The sequence below is a fragment of the Xyrauchen texanus genome, chromosome 31 (genome assembly GCF_025860055.1).
Source record: "Xyrauchen texanus isolate HMW12.3.18 chromosome 31, RBS_HiC_50CHRs, whole genome shotgun sequence".
Classification (NCBI taxonomy): Eukaryota; Metazoa; Chordata; class Actinopteri; order Cypriniformes; family Catostomidae; genus Xyrauchen; species Xyrauchen texanus.
Window position 1 is genome coordinate 19183273 of NC_068306.1, and position 20384 is coordinate 19203656.

The following is a 20384-nucleotide window of genomic DNA, read 5'->3' on the forward strand; positions in this document are numbered from 1 at the left end:
GCTCAGTGGGGCTCTGTAGGGGCCATGACATTTGTTGCAGGAATCCCTGTTCTTCTATTCTAATAATTTCTATATGCAAAAGTAATGTTTGGGAGTTTAACATTCATATTTCCTATTGAAACACTAAAGCTGAAGAAATAAATAACCATCTTAAGTCAAATGCTTTTGTGAAACATCTTATGTGCCTAAGACTTTTGCACAGTACTGTATATAGTTTAATCTTTATCTCCCACCATCAAAATTGGCATTGTGATTTCATTTTCATAAGCTGAACTCTGAGTCTGTGCTCACAAAATGTGAGGTCAGACTGCTGTGGATCTTTAATCTGCAATAATACAAATAAACCACAAGCCAAATTAATGCAGCTGTGCAGCCAATTCCCATTATTTATGGGAATTCATTATTTAACCTGATGACATGTCAGAAAAGAAACCACATTTTGATTTATTTTATACATAAAGAATTGCTAAATTATTTCAGTAAAGCAGTGAGACCTGTTGAAAACCCTGACTATTGTTTTCATTTATGCTGCTTTTTCATAAAACATTTAACGTTCAATGAAAAATCACATAATTAATTTTAAGCCTTCACCACTCCACAACAGCAGGTTGCGCTGTTTGATTTGTCTACCCCGTACAGAAGCGTTGTGGGTAAAACCACTTCCGTTAAAAAAAAAAAAAAAAAAACTTCCGTTCGCGTTAGCTGGTAGAAATGGCGACGTCTTTAGGATCCAACACTTACAACAGGCAAAATTGGGAAGACTCAGTAAGTATAAAACGTTCTCTATTTTAGTATTTCAAGATTTATTATTTAAAATTTTGTGAGGTTTTTTGTCTAAATTCCCAAAATAAAATTATTTACATTTGAAGTTTTCTACATTACCTTAGCTCATGGCTAGTAAAAACCGTTTATAGCATTTTAAACTAATCTAATCAATAGTCAAAATTATTTTATATAAACATGCAAAAAGCTAATCAATCAGTTATGCAAATATGTAGAGACACAGTAACGGGACCAGTCCTCTTCCCAATCACTCGCTTTATTTCTGTTGTACTATAACTGACATCGTTAGTTTGTCGCATGATTTTGATTATTTTGTTCATATGCTTATACTGTAACTTTCAACCTGTTGCTTTATTTAAACAGGATTTCCCCATCCTCTGTCAAACATGCTTGGGCGAAAACCCCTACATCCGTATGGTGAGAGTAGCAGGGTTTTCTCAGATTTCGTACATTTATTATTAACTATACCAAAGCTGTATTTCTTCATTTGTGCCATAATGTACCTAACTTTGACCTTGTAAATCTGTTTCTTTCAACAGACCAAAGAGAAATTTGGCAAGGAGTGCAAGGTACTGCTGCTCATGAAAATCGACACCCCATTTCTTTTAGTCTACACTCTGAGAGTGCTGTCCAGCAGTGTGTTATTTGAATCTTTGCATGTTTCACGTCTTCTAGATCTGTGCACGTCCCTTCACAGTGTTTCGCTGGTGTCCTGGCGTCAGGATGCGCTTTAAGAAGACAGAAGTGTGTCAGACCTGCAGTAAAATGAAGAATGTCTGTCAAACCTGCCTTTTGGATCTGGAATATGGTAATGAAGTACTTTTATGTTTTAGAACTTTGCTTGTAACGTCCTAATTTGTTAGCATACTCTGAATACCTGTAAGTGAAATTGCAATGGCGATTGACGTTGATGGATACAGTTCAAGTCAGAAGTTCACATATACCTTAGCCAAATACATTTAAACTCCGTTTTACACAATTCCTGACGTTTAATCGTAGAAAATATTCCCGGTCTTAGGTCAGTTGGGATCACTGCTTTTTTCAAGAATTTGAAATATCAGAATAATAGTAGAGAGAATTATTTATTTCAGCTTTTATTTCTTTCATTACATTCCCAGTGGGTCAGAAGTTTACATACATTTTGTTAGTATTTGGAAGCATTGCCTTTAAATTGTTTAACTTGGGTCAAACATATTTGGTAGCCTTCCACAAGCTTCTCACAATAAGTAGCTGGAATTTTGGCCCATTCCTCCCGACAGAACTGGTGTAACGGAGTCAGTTTTGTAGCCCTCCTTGCTCGCACATACTTTTTCAGTTCTGCCCACAAATTCTGTATCTGATTGAGGGTAAGGGCTTTGTGATGGCCTCTCCAATACCTTGACTTTGTTGTCCTTAATCCATTTTGCCACAACTTTGGAAGTATGCTTGGGGTCGTTGTCCATTTGGAAGATCCATTTGTGACAGAGCTTTAACTTCCTGGCTGATGTATTGAGATATTGCGTCAATATATCCTCATGATTTTCCTTCCTCATGATGCCATCTATTTTGTGAAGTGCACCTGTCCCTCCTGCAGCAAAGCACATGATGCTGCCACCCATATGCTTCAGGGTTGGGATGGTGTCCTTCAGCTTGCAAGTCTCACCCGTTTTCCTCCAAACATAACGATGGTCATTATGGCCAAACAGTAACATTTTTGTTTCATTAGACCAGTGGACATTTCTTCAAAAAGTAAGATCTTTGTCCCCATGCAAACTGTCGGCTGGCTTTTTTTTATTGTGGTTTTGGCTTTTTCCTTGCTGAGCAGCCTTTCTGGTTATGATGATATAGGATCTCTTTTAATGTGGATATAGATACTTGTCTACCTGTTTCCTCCAGCATCTTCAAAAGGTCCTTTGCTGTTGTTCTGGGATTGATTTGCACTTTTTGTATCAAACTACATTCATCTCTAGGAGACAGAATGTGTCTCCTTCCTGACTGGTATGATGGCTGTAAGGTCCCATGGTGTTTATACATGCACACTATTGTTTTTACAGATGAACGTGGTACCTTCAGTCATTTGGAAATTGTTTCCAAGGATGAACCAGACTTGTGGAGGTCCACATTTTTTTTTCTGTTGTCTTTCTTTTGATTTTAATTTTCCCATGTTGCCAAGCAAAGAGGCCTTAAGGCTTGACATAATTTTCTGGAATTTTCCAAGCTGCTTAAAGGCAAAGTTAACTTGTGTGTGTATATGTCTGACCCACTGGTATTGTGATGTAGTCAATTAAAAGTGAAACAATCTAATAAACAATTGTTGAAAAAATTGCTTGTGTCATGCACAAATTAGGTCTCCTAAATGACTTGCCAAAACTATAGGTTGCTAATATGAAATCTGTGGAGTGGATAAAAATGAGTTTGAATGATTTCAACCTTAGTAAGTAAACTTCTGACTTCAAATTTATCACACAGATATTGATATTATGAATGTAATATCAATGTACTGTATATTGTGCAATTTTAGCTAGAAATGTATCCAACAAGCAGTTTTAAAACTGTAAAAACTGACAATTTTATGCAATTCTAGCATTCTTGGGGGATTCAGGTGATAGTTTTTGTAATGAGATGTTACTTGACTAAGAAAATTGTATTTTTCATCAAATCTTTTATGTACTTTGCACAGGTTTGCCTATTCAGGTTCGAGACACAGGGCTGTCCGTTAAAGATGAAGTACCAAGATCAGATGTCAATAAGGAGTATTACACTCAGAATATGGAGAGAGAGGTAATGTGTCTGCATATTAAACATTTATTCATGTTTTATATATATATATATATATATATATATATATATATATATATATATATATATATTTCTATTGTGCATCAAAAAACCTTTACTGAATTACACAGTATTGTAAATACATATACTACACAATAAATAGAAACAAGTATCTACGAGTCAAATAAACTATGTTTTGGTGTATAGATCGCCAATTCTGATGGTACAAGACCTGTTGGGCTGCTCGGTAAGGCACCGAGCAGCAGTGATATGCTGCTAAAATTGGCTCGCACCACACCGTACTACAAGAGGAACAGACCACACATCTGCTCGTTCTGGGTGAAAGGAGAATGCAAGAGAGGGGAAGAGTGTCCGTACAGGTGAGTAACACTTCCAAAGTCTACTTTCTATTTAGAATTATGTCCCAGAATTCACAATTTACTGGGATTCCACAGTCATGGAAAACCTTTAAAATATATATACAAATATAAAATTACTTTCCAGGCCGGGAAATGAATGAAAATATCTGTAGTGAATGTATATATATATAGTTATATTCTACTCTAAAATATTTAATTGGTTAGACGTTCCTCTTGTGTTGATTAAAACTTGCTCGCAAGGTATGGTGATGTCCGATTTGTGAGGGAATTCTGTTTTTGAGTAGGATCTTTTCAGCTAATTGGTCGAACAGCTTTACAACTGAATTAATCATTTGTGAATTGTCCGAATCAAATGTTTTTTTTTTTAAATTCCTTATCCACTGATGACAAGCGATTGGAAAGGTCTTGGAAATCCATTGGTCAAAAAGAGTGGGAACCCTGCATTTCACTCTAGATCGTGTTGTAACAATCTGTGTTTTTATCGTTTCGATTTTATTCCTTGTACACCGATCAGCCACAACATTAAAACCACCTGCCTAATATTGAGTAGGCCCCCCTCGTGCCGCCAAAACAGCGCCAACACTCATCTCAAAATAGCATTCTGAAATTCTCACCACAATTTTACAGAGCGGTTATCTGAGTTACCGTAGACTTTGTCAGTTTGAAAGAGTCTGGCCATTCACTGTTGACCTCTTATCAAAAAGGCATTTCCATCCGCAGAACTGCCGCTCACTGGATGTTTTTTTTTTTCTTCATTCTGAGTAAATAGTACAGACTGTTGTACATGAAAATCCCAGGAGATCAGCAGTTACAGAAATACTCAAACCAGCCCATCTAGCAACAACAATCAGTTTTAATGTTGTGGCTGATGTATCTGATTGCTTGCTTGATAAACCTCATATATTTTTATAGTGGCGTTTTTAATCAAATGCGCTGAAATGCTGATTTATGTATGAGCAATCATTAATTATGATTACATTTACAAGCATGCCTTGTGGAAGAATGTAATTACTTTAACATCACAGGCATGAGAAGCCCACTGATCCAGATGACCCATTGGCTGACCAGAACATTAAGGACCGTTTCTATGGTGTCAATGATCCTGTGGCTGATAAACTCCTTAAACGGGCCACCACCATGCCCAGACTGGATCTTCCCGAGGACAAGACCATCACCACACTCTATATCGGGGGGCTAGGAGAAAACGTTACAGACTCTGAGCTCAGGTTGGTGCACTACAGATCATCTATGCATGAAACTTGATTAAAAGAAAATAGTTAAACAGAACTGTTGTCATATTATTAAAAGAATCTGAACAAATTTGTTCAGACAGGCAATAGGTGTATCTAACTTGGTTTATTATTTGAACAGCAAAAAAACTCATGAAGAACCAAACTACATCCATATGTGGTTTTAAACACACATAATATACACTCACTGAGCACTTTATGATGAGCACCTGTTCACCTATTTACTCATGCGATAATCTAATCAACCATTTGTGTGGCAGCAGTGCAGTGCAATGCATTAACATGACAGTGAGATCACTTTTCTTCAGCGGCCACCCAGTCACCGGATCTTAATCCAATAGAACACCTTTGGGATCTGGTAGAACAAGAGATTTGCATGAATGCGCAGCTGACAATTCTGCAGGAATCGCATGATGCAATAAGGTCAACATGGACTAGAATTTCAAAGGAATGTTTCCAACATCTTGTGGAATCCATTCCATTAAGAATTGAGGCGGTTTTGAGAACACAGGGAGTCCCTACCCAGTATTAGTATAGTGTTCCTAATAATGTGCTCAGTCAGTGTATGTATAAAAAAGCACATAAAGGCATCATAAAAGTTATCCATATGACTCCAGTGTTTTAATCCTTATTTTCAGAAGTGATTTTATAGTTGTGGGTGATAAATATTTAAGTCCTTTTTTGCTTGAAATTGTCCAGTAGGGGGGTGGTATGCATGAAGAATGTGAATCAACAAAAACATATGAAGAATGTGAAAGTGATCTATTTCTCACCCACACCTATCATAACACTTCTGAAGACATTGATTAAACAACTTGAGTCTTGTGGATTATTTTTATGCTGATTTATGTAATTTTTTTGAGCTTGCATATGGACCTACAGAGCTGAAATATTCTTGTAAAAACCTTAATTTGAGTAGCAGATAAAGTCATTCACTTCTGGGATGGCATAAGGGTTGGTAAATTATGAGAGTATGAAATGATTTTCATTTTTGGGTGAACTATCCCTTTATGCCATTACTATGGGAACAGTGTTGATGTACCAAATATTGACAACACTGTCTGGAGAAATCTGATTTCATTACTTGCAAGCAGTAAGTTTGAAAGATTGGACTTTTAAACGCAAATCAGATCATTGTAAACAAAGCCATAGTTTCCACTAGCATTATGTCATTATCTGATGGAAGAGGCCTAATGCCTAACTGTTTCAGGTTCCAAATTGCCTTTTGTTTTTCTCTGTAGGAATCACTTCTACCAGTTTGGAGAGATTCGTACCATCACCATTGTTCAAAGGCAGCAGTGTGCTTTCATCCAGTTTGCCACACGGCAGGCTGCAGAGACCGCAGCAGAGAAATCCTTTAACAAACTCATCATCAATGGACGGCGCCTTAATGTTAAATGGGGCAGGTTAGTGACTGAATATACAGTACATAAGAAACCTGAAATTCAGAAAGGTTCATATATGGTTCCCTTCTGAGCTGACTACTGAATGTCTCAATGTGTGGTTCAGGTCACAGGCATCCCGAGGCAAAGAGAGAGAGAACGATGGGGTAACGGAGAGTGGAATCAGGCTGGAGCCAGTGCCAGGTCTCCCTGGAGGTAAAAAACATAGCTTAGTTCAACATGTACTCACCATAATGCTTAAGTAAAAAAATATGGATTTGTGAAGTGGATCTTTCTTTTAGAGGCTTGTTCACAGATGCTTTTGTTGTGTTCACAGATACTCTGTTAACCATTTGTATCTTGTTCATTAAAGCTTTTCTGCTGTTTAAACAGTGTAGCATCATTTGTTTGCAGATACCATTTGGTTTGACGTTTTGTTTTGCTACTATATTAATACGTATTAATTTTGGCTTAAGTGTTCAAAAACGTTTTGGGGCCATTGTACATAGTGTTATGTAGAGCAGCATGTGATTTTTCTTTTTTTCTTTCTAATAGCTCTGCCCCCACCACCTGTGTCTGATGAGGACTCGCCAGCCAACTACTTTAACCTGGGTCCCACAAGCTCTCCTGTCATAAACATGGGACTGCCTCCTCCACCTGGGGTTGCCATGCCTCCACCACCTGGTCAGTCTCACCCCATTCACTTCCTCCTGTCACTTGTTTGCTCTTCTATAACATAAGGTGAAGCGTTCATATACCATTAAATGTCCCTTCTGTTCTCTCCAGGTTTTGGTCCTCCTATGTTCCATGCCATGGATCACATGGCCCCACCCATGCCCCCTCCAATGGCCATGAGGCCCCCTGGACAGGTCCACTACCCATCCCAGGATCCTCAGCGGATGGGTGCCCATGCAAGTCGCCTTGGAGGCCCTTAAATAAGTCATACAGCTACCCACTGTTCGGTGTTGAATGCTAAACAACTGATCCCGGATTGATATCACCATTACCCTTTTTTTGTTAAGTCTGTTTATATCTGGCAATCATTTGTTGGCAAAGTAATTTAGTAAGATGGAATGTGGAAATGTTCCAGACAATGGGGGGAACAGCATCTTGAAATTTAAACCATGAGATTTATTTTCAATGTAGTTTATGCTTTTGAAACAACCCATGATGGTTTTTGTCATCTTAAAATTTGGATGAAGCTTGCCGACTTGGCACAGGATTTTGTGTATTTAGTTTTTTTATAATATGAAACGTGGATGTTTTTCATTTCTGGAATCCGTTTTATAGGGCCAAATGACAGAATAATTGGTTGCAGTGACCAACAATAACCACGTGGGGGCACGATTGGCCATTTCACCAGTCTGAATGCTTAATTTCAGTTTTTGACACTTTATTGTCCTAAACCTCTGAAATATTCCAAGGTTCATTTAGCATTCTGCACCAGTGTCCATCCTTGTATGTTTTAGCATGTATCTGCTTTTATAAATATAAAGAACAACGTGTTGTCCTGGGCTGTGTTTCCTAAGCAATATAGTCTTAAGTAGATCGTAGAAATATAGAATCAAAGAAACTTAAGCTTGCAATTCTTTTGGGAAACGCAGCCCTAAACTGTCTTTTTTTTCCTAATGTACAGCTGTCTGGTTTGTGGTTACATTAAATCCAATTCACATTTTGAATTGTGGCATAATTAAGTAATTATTATTTGTAAGCAAGTAAACAGTACATAACAGTGTCATAGCATGTTAAAAGACAATATTTGGCTCTGGAAATAAAAAATTAAGAGACCACTGCAAAATTATCATAATTATATGTGTTTAATTATCATTTCAAACAAATTCCAAATAAAAATATTGTAATTTAGATTATTTTCAGAAAATGACAACTGGTCAAAATATCAAAAAAGATATTTATAAAAGAGGAAAATGGATGGCCACAAGGCATTAAACAAAGCTTAGCTGCTTACATTTTTGCACCAGGAATGGCATAAAGTCAACCAACAGCAATGTGAAAGACTGGTAAAGAGCAAGCAAGATGCATTAAAGCTGTGATTGAAAATCAGGGTTATTCCACAAATATTGATTTCTGAACTCTTCCCAAGTTAAATCATTAGTATTGTGTTTTTTATAAATGAATATGAACTAGTTTTCTTTGCATTATTCAAGGTCTGAAAACACTGCAGAAAATTACAACTGGTCAAACTATCAAAGAAGATGCAATAATTTGCTCTAAATGACAGTAGTTTTATTTGGGAGAAATGTTGTCAGTACTTTATAGAAAAACAAACATTTTCATTTTTATTCAAACACATACCTATCAATAGTACATCCAGAGAAACCAATAATTTTGCAGTGGCCTCTTAATTTTTTTTTCCAGAGCTGTATATTAACTTTAACATTATTTGCCATTTGATTGTTCACAATGGCTCAGTTCGCACCTTAAAGGGATAGTTCACCCAAAAATTAAGATTCTCTTATCAATACTCACCCTAGTGCCATCCCAGGTGTGACTGACTGCCTTTTCTTTACTTGTTTTGACTCCAGTGTTTAAACCCATATTTTCGGAAGGGTTATAATAGGTGTGGGTGAGAAACAGATCAATGTGCAAGTCCTTTTTTTTGCTTGAAAATCTTCTACCTGCACAGCAGGGGGCGGTATGCATGAAGAAATCGATTCACGAAAAACAAGAAGAATGTGAAAGTTACCTCACCTATCAATATAGCTTCTGAAGATATTAATTTAACCACTGGAATTTTATGAATTACTTATATGCTGATGTGATTTTTGGAGCCTTAAAATTTTGGCAACCATTCTCTTGCATTGTAAGAGCTGAGAAATTCAAAAGAGCTGAGAAATTCTTCAAAAATCTTTCTCTGAGTTCAGCAGATGAAAGAAACTCATACACATCTGTGATGCATGAGGGTGAGTAAACTATGAGAGAATTTTCATTTTTGGGTGAACTAGTCCTTTAAATTAATAGCTCAGGCTGTTTATCCCTCACATATTGGCTTGGTGTGAGCTTGCAGCTACTCAAAGCCAGGTAGTGGCAGAGTCCTCACAGTTCTTGCTGTCCCACCAAACAGCATAGCAGTTCTGTATAGAATGATAATGATTGTTTTTTTATTTATTTTGTTCCATTTCATTGCCAAAGAAAAGTCTGAATTTACATAATTGTTAAGTGGAACTGTCTGTCTTGTTTTGTTCCCCCACACACTGATACATAAGCCGGGATAAGAGCGAGGGTTTTATAACCTAAGCCGCAAATTCCACGTTAAGGCCTAACCTTAAAACTGGCAGTTTATAGTAGGTAGAATTCCTGTGCCAGACATGCAAAGAGGCGTTAATTGGTTTAAAGATTAAGTGTGTAATTTTTGATTGTCAGATACTTCATTCGAGCCCATCTTAATTTGAAGAAACAACTTTAAAAAAAAAAAGCAACTCACATTTGAGCATCCCCCAGCACAGCAACACAGGTTCAACTAATTGTGTACATGGGTAGTGGGATTAAATGTTTGTTCGACCAATAGCAGATGGGGGGAGTCTTGAGGAAATGTGTTTAAAAACATTCATTTTGCAATTCTGTTTGATGACGCTAGTGGTGCAGAAATTGTATATTGTTTCATCAGCTGTGTTACCATTCATTCATGTTGTTTCTAAATTGAAGCTAGACTTGAACTTAACATGTCTAGAGGATGTGTGCTAACTGGTAGGCCACAGATCTGTGGGTGCAGTATTTTTGTACATGGGTGAGTTTGTAAGGTTGCTCAGGCAGGCAGAACGCTGATATTAGCCAGTAGCATCCTGCTTTCAATGGGCTCTTTCTCCCAGGGTGATTGATAAGACTTTGGGATCTCGGTGACATTGAACTTCTCAGGAGGAACCTCTCTCAAAGGCCTACCGTAACCTGGATCTGAATGACTTTCCCATATGCTTTTAGGGGACAAAAGCAGTACTAAACAACAACTCAAACCACTGCAAACAAGCTTCTCTCATAGCACTCATGAAAACACAACGGACGTCAAGATTTTCACAAATAAAATAACATATTTCGAGTTATTCCTCACCAGAATCTATTGAATATCTTCAGAAGTCTTGGAATATGATGCATGAGTTGCATGGACTACTTTTATGGTACTTTTGCCATAAAAAAAAAGTGAATCGCTATATTTTGCCATTGTGTTGAAAAGATGGACTGATGTTTATCAAAATCTTCCTTTTGTGTTCAGCAGGAGGAAAATCATAAAGGTTTTGAACTTAATGAGAGTGAGTAAATTATGACAGAGTTTACTTAGATTAATTATTTCTTAAATCTATTAAATATCCATATCCATAACTAATTATGGATTTAGCGTTATTGGGATTTCCTTTACAGTATATAAGATCTCTGTATAACACACATTATCACACATTTACCTGGTGCAAGCAAACTTGGGTTTCTTTTCTTCGCTACTGTGTGTTTGAGTGTGGTGACCAGGGTGTTCTTTCCAGGCTGTGGGATGTAGACTTCAGAAGTGAGGTGCTCTCTTCCATGTCCTCTTTTGTGGTGTTCTGGCCTTGAAGAGGTTAGTCTAAGAGCTGTGCAGTGTTAAAACATCATCCATTATAAATTAATCTTTTGACTTGATCAACAGCTACTTGATATCCTGGTAGCAGAGGGGTTACCAGGATATCATGTTTGGGGGGCATTTGGCTTGTTTGGGGGGGCAACATAAACAATTGAAAAAATTGGTGCAAAATTAAGCTATGCTACACACAATCTGTTTTAGTGCATATCTTTATCCCAGAGATAGGCACAGGGCCCCTATTAGACTATAGGGCTTAAACTGATTTGTGTTGTGTCAGACCTCAGTCATCTGCTAGCGATGGAAAAATATGCACAAAACAATCCACTTTTAAATTGTAATTTATCATCAGATGCAGAGGCGTTTCCAGCATTGAAGGACATCCGGGGCTTAGCCCAGACAATTTTATTTTCACACTAGCAACCACTTCCACGTAGTCCAAAGCTAGTGAGAGGGTATTCTTTGAGTTTTGCTCTGGCTGGGCCTGTTTCTACAGTTCCTAAATCTTCCACTCTAGTACTATCCCCAACATCCTCTCTCCTCCCTGAATCATCTGTGATGCAAAAGAACAGATACAGCACATAACTTATTGCAAATCAGCTTCAAACAACTAATTCATCAAGTGCTACATATGTCAAAGTGTAGACCAATACCATTGAAGAAAATGTATTGGGAAGAGCAGATCAGTGGGACTGCCCTAATATCTATCATGATTCTTGAATTTTCATGTACATTACCATAAAGTCATCACAAAAGAGTTATATTATAGTGAGTAAAGTGAGGTAAAAAAAAATATTGAATATAAATAATTTATATTTTTTGACATAAATAGTCAAAATGATGTATAAGATCCTAAGTTAAAGCAATACATGAATGACTTCAGTCTAAGTTCATTGACACACCATGGCATCGAACTGTATATAATTCTCATCATCTCTATGAGAATAATTCATCTGTCAAAATCCTTTCATTATGATCATTAGGATCATTGGGATAAACAATGTTTCACTTTTAACTTTCTCTAAAGTAAAGTGACTGATTAATTGTTACCGGTTTCCATGCCTGATTCTGGCACAGCTGCTGCTGCTGCTCCTCTTTGCTACACTCTACAAAACCCTTTAATCAAATCAAAGTGTATATTTCCTACAAACTAATATCACGAAACAAGTCACACATACATTTTATGTTAATGCTTATTGGTTATCCTTGGCGAAAACAAACCTGATAAACAAGAAAAGTACACTTTTTACAGGGCTCGAACCGCGGTCTCTGGCGTGACAGGCGACTGCGTTACCTCGGAGCTACCAAGCTGCATCAATTTAAATAAGGAGGTTAGAGGCTGCAACTCTTGAGGTTTAGCCTACTGTGGGTGAAAGCCAGCTAGATGATGATCTTCAGACTTTAAGGACAAAAACAAATGTGAATTCTTACCCACTGACTTCTTTCGGAAAAATCCCCAAAGCCTCATTTGCTTAATTTTTGCTGTCTTTCCTGCTAATTGCCGTTAACTCGCCACTAAGTAACGTTAGTTGATGTCAACGACTGTGCAAGCTCCTCCCCTGCATGCTGCATATTCAACAGAGAGGAAGAAACGGAGTTGCCCATAGGCTACCGACAGCAAAGGAACTTATTCTATAGGCTAGATTATGCCTATGTCTATTTTTACAGGCTGTATGCAGCATGTGCAAAGCCAAAGCACAATGAAATAAGGCAACTTATGATTTCGGGGGTTTACATAGGCTTTTGTCCGGTTTCATATTTGTCAGTCAACTATTCAAAATACATTCGGGGCTACACTCAAAACATTCGGGGCTGAAGCCCCGGCAAAATCGGCTGCCGCCACCTCTGATCAGATGGACAGATTATTTCTCAAATTCTCAGGGGAGGCACTGCCTCCCCCAGCCTCCCCCTAGACACGAACCTGCCTGGTAGATTTGCTTTATTAAACTTTGTTTTAGTTCAGCTGATATTATGGTGTACCGCTATAAAGTGTGGTGGAATTTCACCTATACATTGAATCAGGCCACTCAAATGGTAAAGCTTAAGCAAAGAAAATCTTTATTCACAAACACCAAAGCATACCTCAACGAGCTACTAGGTCAGTTCCAAAATACAGAATACTTTTTCAACAGAATCTTACATGACAGAGCCTCAGATTTTCCGTCACCTTACATGAACATGTTCCTTTTAGAAAATACACATCTTCATCCACACTAGTCTTCCTCAGTATATCCTATAATATTATGTTTTTTATCCTTTGGCTGTGCCTTCTGACAAGACACTATTCTCTGCCTCACTTTTTTCATCAGGCAGGCGATACCGCCTGCCTGATGGTAGCAGTGAGAGCAGCCCATGACTCGGGTGGCTGGAGTCTCTGATGATCCTCTGAGCTTTTTTTCACACACCGCCTGTTATATATGTCCTGGAGGGAGGGAAGCTCACCTCCGATGATGTGTCTGGCAGTTCGCACCACCCTTTGCAGGGCTTTGAGGTTGTGAGTGGTGCTATTGCCGTACCAGGCAGTGATGCAGCCAGTCAGGATGCTCTCTACAGTACTGGTGTAGAACCATGTGAGGATGTGGTGGTTCATTCCAAACTTCCTCAGCCGTTTTAGGAAGAAGAGTCGCTGGTGAGCCTTCTTCACAACGGCCTCAGTGTGGATGGACCATGTGAGTTCCTCAGTAATGTGGACACAGAGGAACTTGAAGCTGCTGACTCTCTCCACTGGTGTTCCATTAATGGTGATGAGGCTGTATTCTCTGTCTTCCTGAAGTCCACTACAAGCTCCTTGGTTTTACAGACGTTGAGGGAGAGGTTGTGCTCCTGACACCAGCGTGTCAGAGTGTGCACCTCCTCTCTGTAGGCTGTTTCATCATTGTCAGTGATCAGACTTACCAACGTCGTATCATCAGCAAACTTAATGATGGCATTGGAGCTATGTATTGCCACACAGTCATGTGTGCAGAGGGAATACCGGAGTGGGCTGAGAACACAGCCCTGCTGGGCTCCAGTGTTGAGGGTCATTGATGAGGAGATGTTGCTGCCCATTCTAACCATCTGACGTCTGCCTGACAGGAAGTCCAGCATCCAGCTGCACAGCAAGCCCGGAGGTTCACATAAAGCTTGGAGGGCACTATGGTGTTGAATGCTGAGCTGTAGTCTACAAACAGCATTCTCACATATGTGTACCTTTTTTCCAGGTGGGAGAGAGCAGGGTGTATTGTAGATGCAATGGCATCATCAGTGGAGTGGTTGTTGTGGTTGGTAAACTGCAATGGGTCCAGAGAGGTAGGCAGCACAGAGCAGATGTGATCTCTGATTAGCCTCTCAAAGTATTTGCTGATGATGGGGGTCAGAGCAACAGGATGCCAGTCATTTAAACAAGTTATTTTTGATTGCTTTTGTACAGGCACAATGGTGAAAGTTTTGAAGCATGTGGGGACTACAGACAGGGAGAGGGACAGGTTGAAAATGTCTGTAAAAACACCAGCCAATTGGCTTGCGCATGCTCTGATGACGCGGCCCGGAATGCTGTCTGGACCCGCGGCTTTGCGGATGGTCACCCATTTGAAGGATCGGGTTACATCCATAACAGAGACGAAGAGTGAACCATCATCTGTAGCGTCGGCTGCGAGTGCTCTCTCTGCGAGGGTGGTGTTATTGTCCTCGAAACGAGCAGAAAATGTATTAAGCTCATCCGGGAGAGAGGCAGCGGTGTTCATGGTGGAGTTTTTATTCCCTTTGTAGTCTGTGATGATGTTTATTCCCTGCCACATACTTCTAGAGTCAGTGGTGTTAAACTGTCCTTCAATTTTGTGACTGTACTGGCGTTTAGCTGCTCTGATAGAGTTAAGGAGGGCATAACTGGCTTATTTATGCTCCTCTGCATTCCCGAAATTAAAAGCGGAGGTCCGTGCATTAAGTCTGCGTGATCAAAACAGTCTTGTAGCATAGAGTCTGATTGGTTCGACCAGCAGTGGATCATTCTGAGGGTGGGTGCTTCCTGTTTCAGTTTCTACCTGTAAGCGGGTAGAAGCAGAACGGAAAAGTGGTCTGATTTGCCAAATGGTGGGAGGGATTTGTAGCCATCCCAGAAAGGAGAATAGCAATGGTCCAAAACCCGGTCCCCTTGAAGCTGATGTGTTGGTGGTATTTTGGTGCGTTAAAATTGGCTTTGTTAAAGTCCCCAGTAACAATGAACGCGGCCTCAGGGTGTGTGGTTTCCTGCTCACTTATGCTCCCATACAGTTCCTTGAGTGCCCGGTTCTGTGTCGGCTTGTGGGGGGATGTACACAGCTGTGATAATGACCGCTGTGAATTCCCTCGGTAGCCAGAATGGTCGACACATAAGCATGAGATATTCCAGATCAGGTGAGTAGAAAGACTTGATAAAATGTACGTTCCTCTGATCACATCATGATTTGTTGATCATAAAACATACACTGAGTCGGCAATGAGGAATTTGAAGTCCGGTTTTCGGTGTGTAATTGCAGAACCAATGTCCAAATGAAAGAAAAACTGTAAACAAAACAAACAATAAACTGCAGTGTTGTGTCGGAGTTGTCTGCTCGCAACGCAGCAGCCATACTCGGCGCCATCTTGAGTACAAAAAAGTTTGCCTTCGAGGGTCAGGCATACGAGTATAAGGTCCTCCCCTTCGGTCTGTCCCTGTCGCCTTGCATCTTCACGAAGGTAGCAGAGGCAGCCTATGCCCCGCTAAGGGAAGTGGGCGTCTTTATCCTCAATGATCTCAGTGACTGGCTGATCCTAGCTCACTCTCGAGATCTGTTGTGTGCACACAGGGACCTGGTTTTCACCCACATCAGCCGATTGGGGCTTCAGGTCAACTGGGAAAAGATCAAGCTCACCCCGACGCAGAGCATCTCTTTTTTTGGGGTGGAGTTGGACTCGGTTGCTATAACCGCACGTCTCACAAAAGAGCACGCTCAGTCGGTGCTGAATTGCATGAAGGCATTCAGGGGGAGAACAGCGTTCCCACTGAAACAATTTCAGACCGCTTCAGCACTGGCTTCAGACTCGAGTCCCAAGACGGGCATGGTGCCACGGCACGCATCACATGGCTATCATGCCGAACTGCCAGTGCTTGTTCAGCCCTTGGAGGGACCTGGGGTTTCTACGGGCAGGCGTTCCCCTAGAGCAGGTCTCCAGGCTAGTCGTCATCATGACAGATGCCTCCAAGTCCAGCTGGGGTGGCGTTTTCAGTGGGCATGCAGCCGCAGGTTCCTGGACAGGCTCTTGTCTGTGGTGGCACATCAACTGCCTTGAGTTGCTCACGGTACTGCTAGCCCTGTGGAGGCTTCGGCCATTTATCCATCAACACGGTGATTGTAGCATACATAAACCGCCAAGGCGGTTTGTGCTCACTCCGCATGTCACAACTCGCCCGCCATCTCCTCCTCTGGAGCCAGCAGCGGCTCAAGTCGCTGCGGGACACTCATATCCCCGGCAAACTCAATTGCACAGCGGATGCGCCGTCACGGCAGGTGGCGCTCAGGGAAGAGTGTAGGCTCCACCCCAGGTGGTCCGGCTGATTTGAAGTCGATTCGGCGAGGCACAGGTAGACCTATTTGCCTCCCGGGAATCCTCCCATTGCCCGCTGTGGTGTTCCCTGTCCAAGGCCCCCCTCGGCACGGATGCACTGGTGCACAGCTGGCCCCGGGGTCTGGGCAAGTATGCGTTTCCCCCAGTGAGCCTACTTGCACAGAAGTTGTGCAAGGTCAGGATGGATGAGGAACATATCTTGTTGGTAGCACCCTATTGGCCCACCCGGACTTGGTTCTCAGAAGTCAAGCTCCTCGTGACAGCCCCTCCCTGGCAAATTCCCCTGAGCAAAGACCTTCTTTCTCAGGGACAAGGCACGATCTGGCAACCACGACCAGACCTCTGGAACCTCCATGTCTGGCCATTGGATGGGATGAGAAAGATCTGAGTGGCGGTAGACATTAACACTCAGTCCAGGGCCCCTTCTACCAGGCACCTGTATGCTTTGAAGTGGTGCCTATTTGCGAATTGGTGTTCTTCCTGAGGCGAAGACCCACAGAGATGTGTAGTCGGGTCAGTGATTTCCTTTCTGTTGGAGAGGTGGCTGTCCCCCTCCACCTTAAAGATGTATGTAGCCGCTATAGCGGCACACCACGACGCAGTAGATGGTAAGTATTTGGGGAAGCATGATCTAATCATTAGTCCCTTAGAGGTGCCAGCATGTTGAATCCTCCCAGGCCGCACCTCGTTCCCTCATGGGACCTATCTTTGGCCCTGCTGGGCCTACAGAGAGTGCCTTTCGAGTAATTTGAGCTGAAAGCCCTCTCCTTGAATACGGCCTTCCTGAGTTCCCAGGATTGGTGAACCCTGAATTCCTCCACTAGCATCTGCGGCAAGCAAATTCAGTGGACGATTTTGACGACAGGCCCAGTATTTGTGTCAGTATGCCCTTGTTTAAGTCAGCCCCTGTACTGGGATAGGTGCTCCATATGCGTTAATTCCCTGTCGGTAACTCCATATGATGTAATCTTCCACAGTACGGTCTCCCTGATGGTAGACCCGTGTCTTCACAGCGTCCCCACTTCCACCGGTCGCCATGACAAGACTCGGTAAGACCATGTGACATATTTCCACACAATTGCCCGGGAAGGGTGTGGTCTCCGCTGTGTCTTTTTCAAAGGACACCTACCGCGATGCAAACACGTTTGGCCCCAGCTGGAATCATGCGAGTTCTTTCTCCGGGAGAAGAAATGGCCGAATCCATATGATGTGCAGGGGGCGTTGGGAAGGTTACGATGGGGCCGGTGCACCTGTTACTTGGCATGCTGGGGCCCAGCCGGCAACTGCACCGGGACCCCTAGTGTCACTACATCAACACAATGTTGAGTGAGTGACAGATAGGGAACGTCTAGGTTACTGTCGTACCCTGTACCCTGATAGAGGGAACCAGAAGTTGTGTCCCTCCTGCCACAACACTGAACTACCCGCTGTAATGGCCGGGTTTCGGCTCTTCTGCACAAACCTGAATGAGTGGTGCACACCAGCTCCTTTTATACCCATATGTCCGGGGGAATGGCATGCAAATTCCACTCTCCAATTTTCATTGAACTTTTCTTAAAACATCAGAGGTGTTTGGGGCTCCCAAGAGTGACCCCTAGTGTCTCTACATTGACACAACTTCTCATTCCCTCCATCAGGGAACGGGGGTTACGACAGTAACCTAGACGTTTTTTAAGCATGCTAGTCTCAATCAGTTCAACCTTGTGACATTTGAACACGTTTGGTTCAGTTACAGTAAGCAATTTACAGTTTATTGAAAACATAAGAAATTATGAAAAAGAAACAGATCATAATGAAAATGACTTTTCCACAACAGTCAAAATGAAATGGCATTCGCAATCTCTTTTTACTTGTGTAATTTGTTTGTCCGTTTCATACCAAAATGGAACCAGAGCTAAATGTAAGTTTGCAGTGAACATTTGGAGACCATTTCAACATATCACAATATTAATGCTCATTCTCTTTCAAATCTATCATTATTTGATCGTATTAATAAGCATCAGCAGAGTTTAGAAAAGATGCTTTACAAGCATAAAACAATAAAATAGCTATTTAACTATTTTAGCTATATAGCTATTGGTTTGTTTTAATAAATACCCTGCGTGGCCTACACTGTCAAAATATTACACTACTTGCTTACAAGCAGTATTTTTAAATAAATACAACAATGCTTAGAATTAAAAAAGTATCAATCAAATTTTAATAAAATACAAAAATTTGTTTAGAGGTCCCAAGCAGGAAAACAAGATCAATCCTGTTTCATCTGGTATGTTTAGAAAGGAAATGCTTCTAAATTTAAAACTACCTATTTGCATTGAGTAGGATTCACTCAATAATCTTTTCTTTTGAAATTAATCAAACAAAATGATACACTTCACAGCATAAGTAAGTTTTGTTACCTAGATTAAAAAAAATATTTTAACTCTAATTTTGGTAATAAAAAAAAACAAAAAAACGAGAACATAATTCAATTAAATATAGTTTACTTATTTAATTTTCATTAAATATATTGTAGCACATAATCTACCTCAAAGGAAAGTAGTTTCAGAGGAGCAAGGTATTATATTTTAGTGAAACATCACAAACACACACACAATTTTCCAAAATGAACATCTCCAATCTTTTAAGTTTTTCCTGAAACATTCTAGATACTTTGTTGGACAACAGTTTGAGCTCCTCCATCATTAGGCCTTGAGGAACAATGACCTTCTTCCCCAGATCCAGACATGCTTATTAACATATCGACACATGCATGCACGCATTGATATACATTTTTATAATAATCACAGGACTGCTATACATTTTTACATGAATGTGTTATATAGCACTAATTACAACACTATAAACTAGCCATTACATGCAATTCTTGTAAACGTTTTCATTGACAAGAGTTCTCTATAATACTTAGTGATCATTCATAATGAACATCATCAAAGGCATGTCTAATATTCTCTGCCAGTGTCTTGACTCTCCGTGCATGAACCTAACACAAGTTTTTGTGTGATTAAATCATTTAATTTGACACAGGCATCTGGGTGTAACCTAAGCCTGCTGTTTGTTCTGGAACATTTAGAAGGTTCAGCTCTCTTCCAATCAGGCATGAATGAGCCATGATCTCCCAGAGGAAAGCATTTAGTCTCCCGCTGTCATATTATATTGCAAATTCCCCCACTGTTTCGGGCACGGTGTCAAAGCAGTTGAGAAACGGCAGCGCAGAAAGTGAAATTTGGCTCTGTTTTCACTTTGATGACTGTTTTGGCAGATGTCTCACACATCTGCCATTGCTCTCAAATTGTTTTTTTTATATAGTGAGTGAAGCATGTAATTTATGGGTTTGGATTAGCACAGGAGCTTCAGCATCCAGACTGATAAACGTTTCATCCACTGGTTAAAACACGTAGCATGTACACTACTGAACCGAGAGGAAAGCTGGACTCTAAGTCATGCCTAAGTCTGTCTGCCTCCCAGGTTCAGCCTCTTCTGAGAGGATGTTAGGGGGCTGAGAAGGGACTTGATGAAAAAGGAAGTTGTAATATTGGAAATAACTTTACACAGAGTAGGTCACTGAGCGATTTTCTCACACTGAAATCATGTTATATGTATTACATGTACAATGTTTATATCTTGTGGCTATCATTTTGAAAGTGTGTATTTTTATGTTTATGAACTGGCTCCATTCACTTCCATTATTAGTGCCTCACTGTAAGTG

At 40.6% G+C, this 20384-nt stretch overlaps 2 protein-coding genes across 2 annotated transcripts; one reads left to right on the forward strand and one right to left on the reverse strand.

Annotated features, from left to right (window-relative positions):
* The first annotated feature begins 702 nt into the window (after window positions 1–702).
* Window positions 703–8267, forward strand: LOC127624549 (pre-mRNA-splicing factor RBM22). Its single transcript, XM_052099321.1, has 11 exons — window positions 703–765; window positions 1147–1200; window positions 1323–1352; window positions 1459–1591; window positions 3443–3543; window positions 3748–3920; window positions 4946–5146; window positions 6412–6576; window positions 6680–6768; window positions 7108–7236; window positions 7339–8267. The coding sequence occupies exons 1-11, from the start codon at window positions 712–714 to the stop codon at window positions 7485–7487; spliced, it is 1278 nt and encodes a 425-aa protein (XP_051955281.1). The 5' UTR covers window positions 703–711; the 3' UTR covers window positions 7488–8267.
* On the reverse strand, window positions 7907–19787 carry LOC127624882 (uncharacterized). The gene is made up of 6 exons (XM_052099835.1): window positions 19718–19787; window positions 19221–19404; window positions 18041–18137; window positions 17656–17800; window positions 10965–11126; window positions 7907–10455 (listed from the first exon to the last, which is right to left on the reverse strand). Exons 1-6 carry the CDS (start codon window positions 19785–19787, stop codon window positions 10316–10318), a joined length of 798 nt encoding a protein of 265 aa, XP_051955795.1. The 3' UTR covers window positions 7907–10315.
* Window positions 19788–20384: the final 597 nt, after the last annotated feature.

What these genes read in the sequence shown, in the direction of transcription:
- LOC127624549 (XM_052099321.1), top strand. Translation starts at nt 712, where the DNA reads ATGGCGACGTCTTTAGGATCCAACACTTACAACAGGCAAAATTGGGAA. An exon ending in CCTTTTGGATCTGGAATATG is followed by an intron (nt 1,592 to 3,442) that starts GTAATGAAGTAC and finishes TACTTTGCACAG; the next exon opens with GTTTGCCTATTCAGGTTCGA. An exon ending in AGTGCCAGGTCTCCCTGGAG is followed by an intron (nt 6,769 to 7,107) that starts GTAAAAAACATA and finishes TCTTTCTAATAG; the next exon opens with CTCTGCCCCCACCACCTGTG.
- LOC127624882 (XM_052099835.1), bottom strand. Translation starts at nt 19,787, where the DNA reads ATGGCTCATTCATGCCTGATTGGAAGAGAGCTGAACCTTCTAAATGTT. An exon ending in TATAATACCTTGCTCCTCTG is followed by an intron (nt 18,138 to 19,220) that starts AAACTACTTTCC and finishes CCACTCATTCAG; the next exon opens with GTTTGTGCAGAAGAGCCGAA. An exon ending in CCCAAGTTTGCTTGCACCAG is followed by an intron (nt 10,456 to 10,964) that starts GTAAATGTGTGA and finishes ATTCAGATCCAG; the next exon opens with GTTACGGTAGGCCTTTGAGA.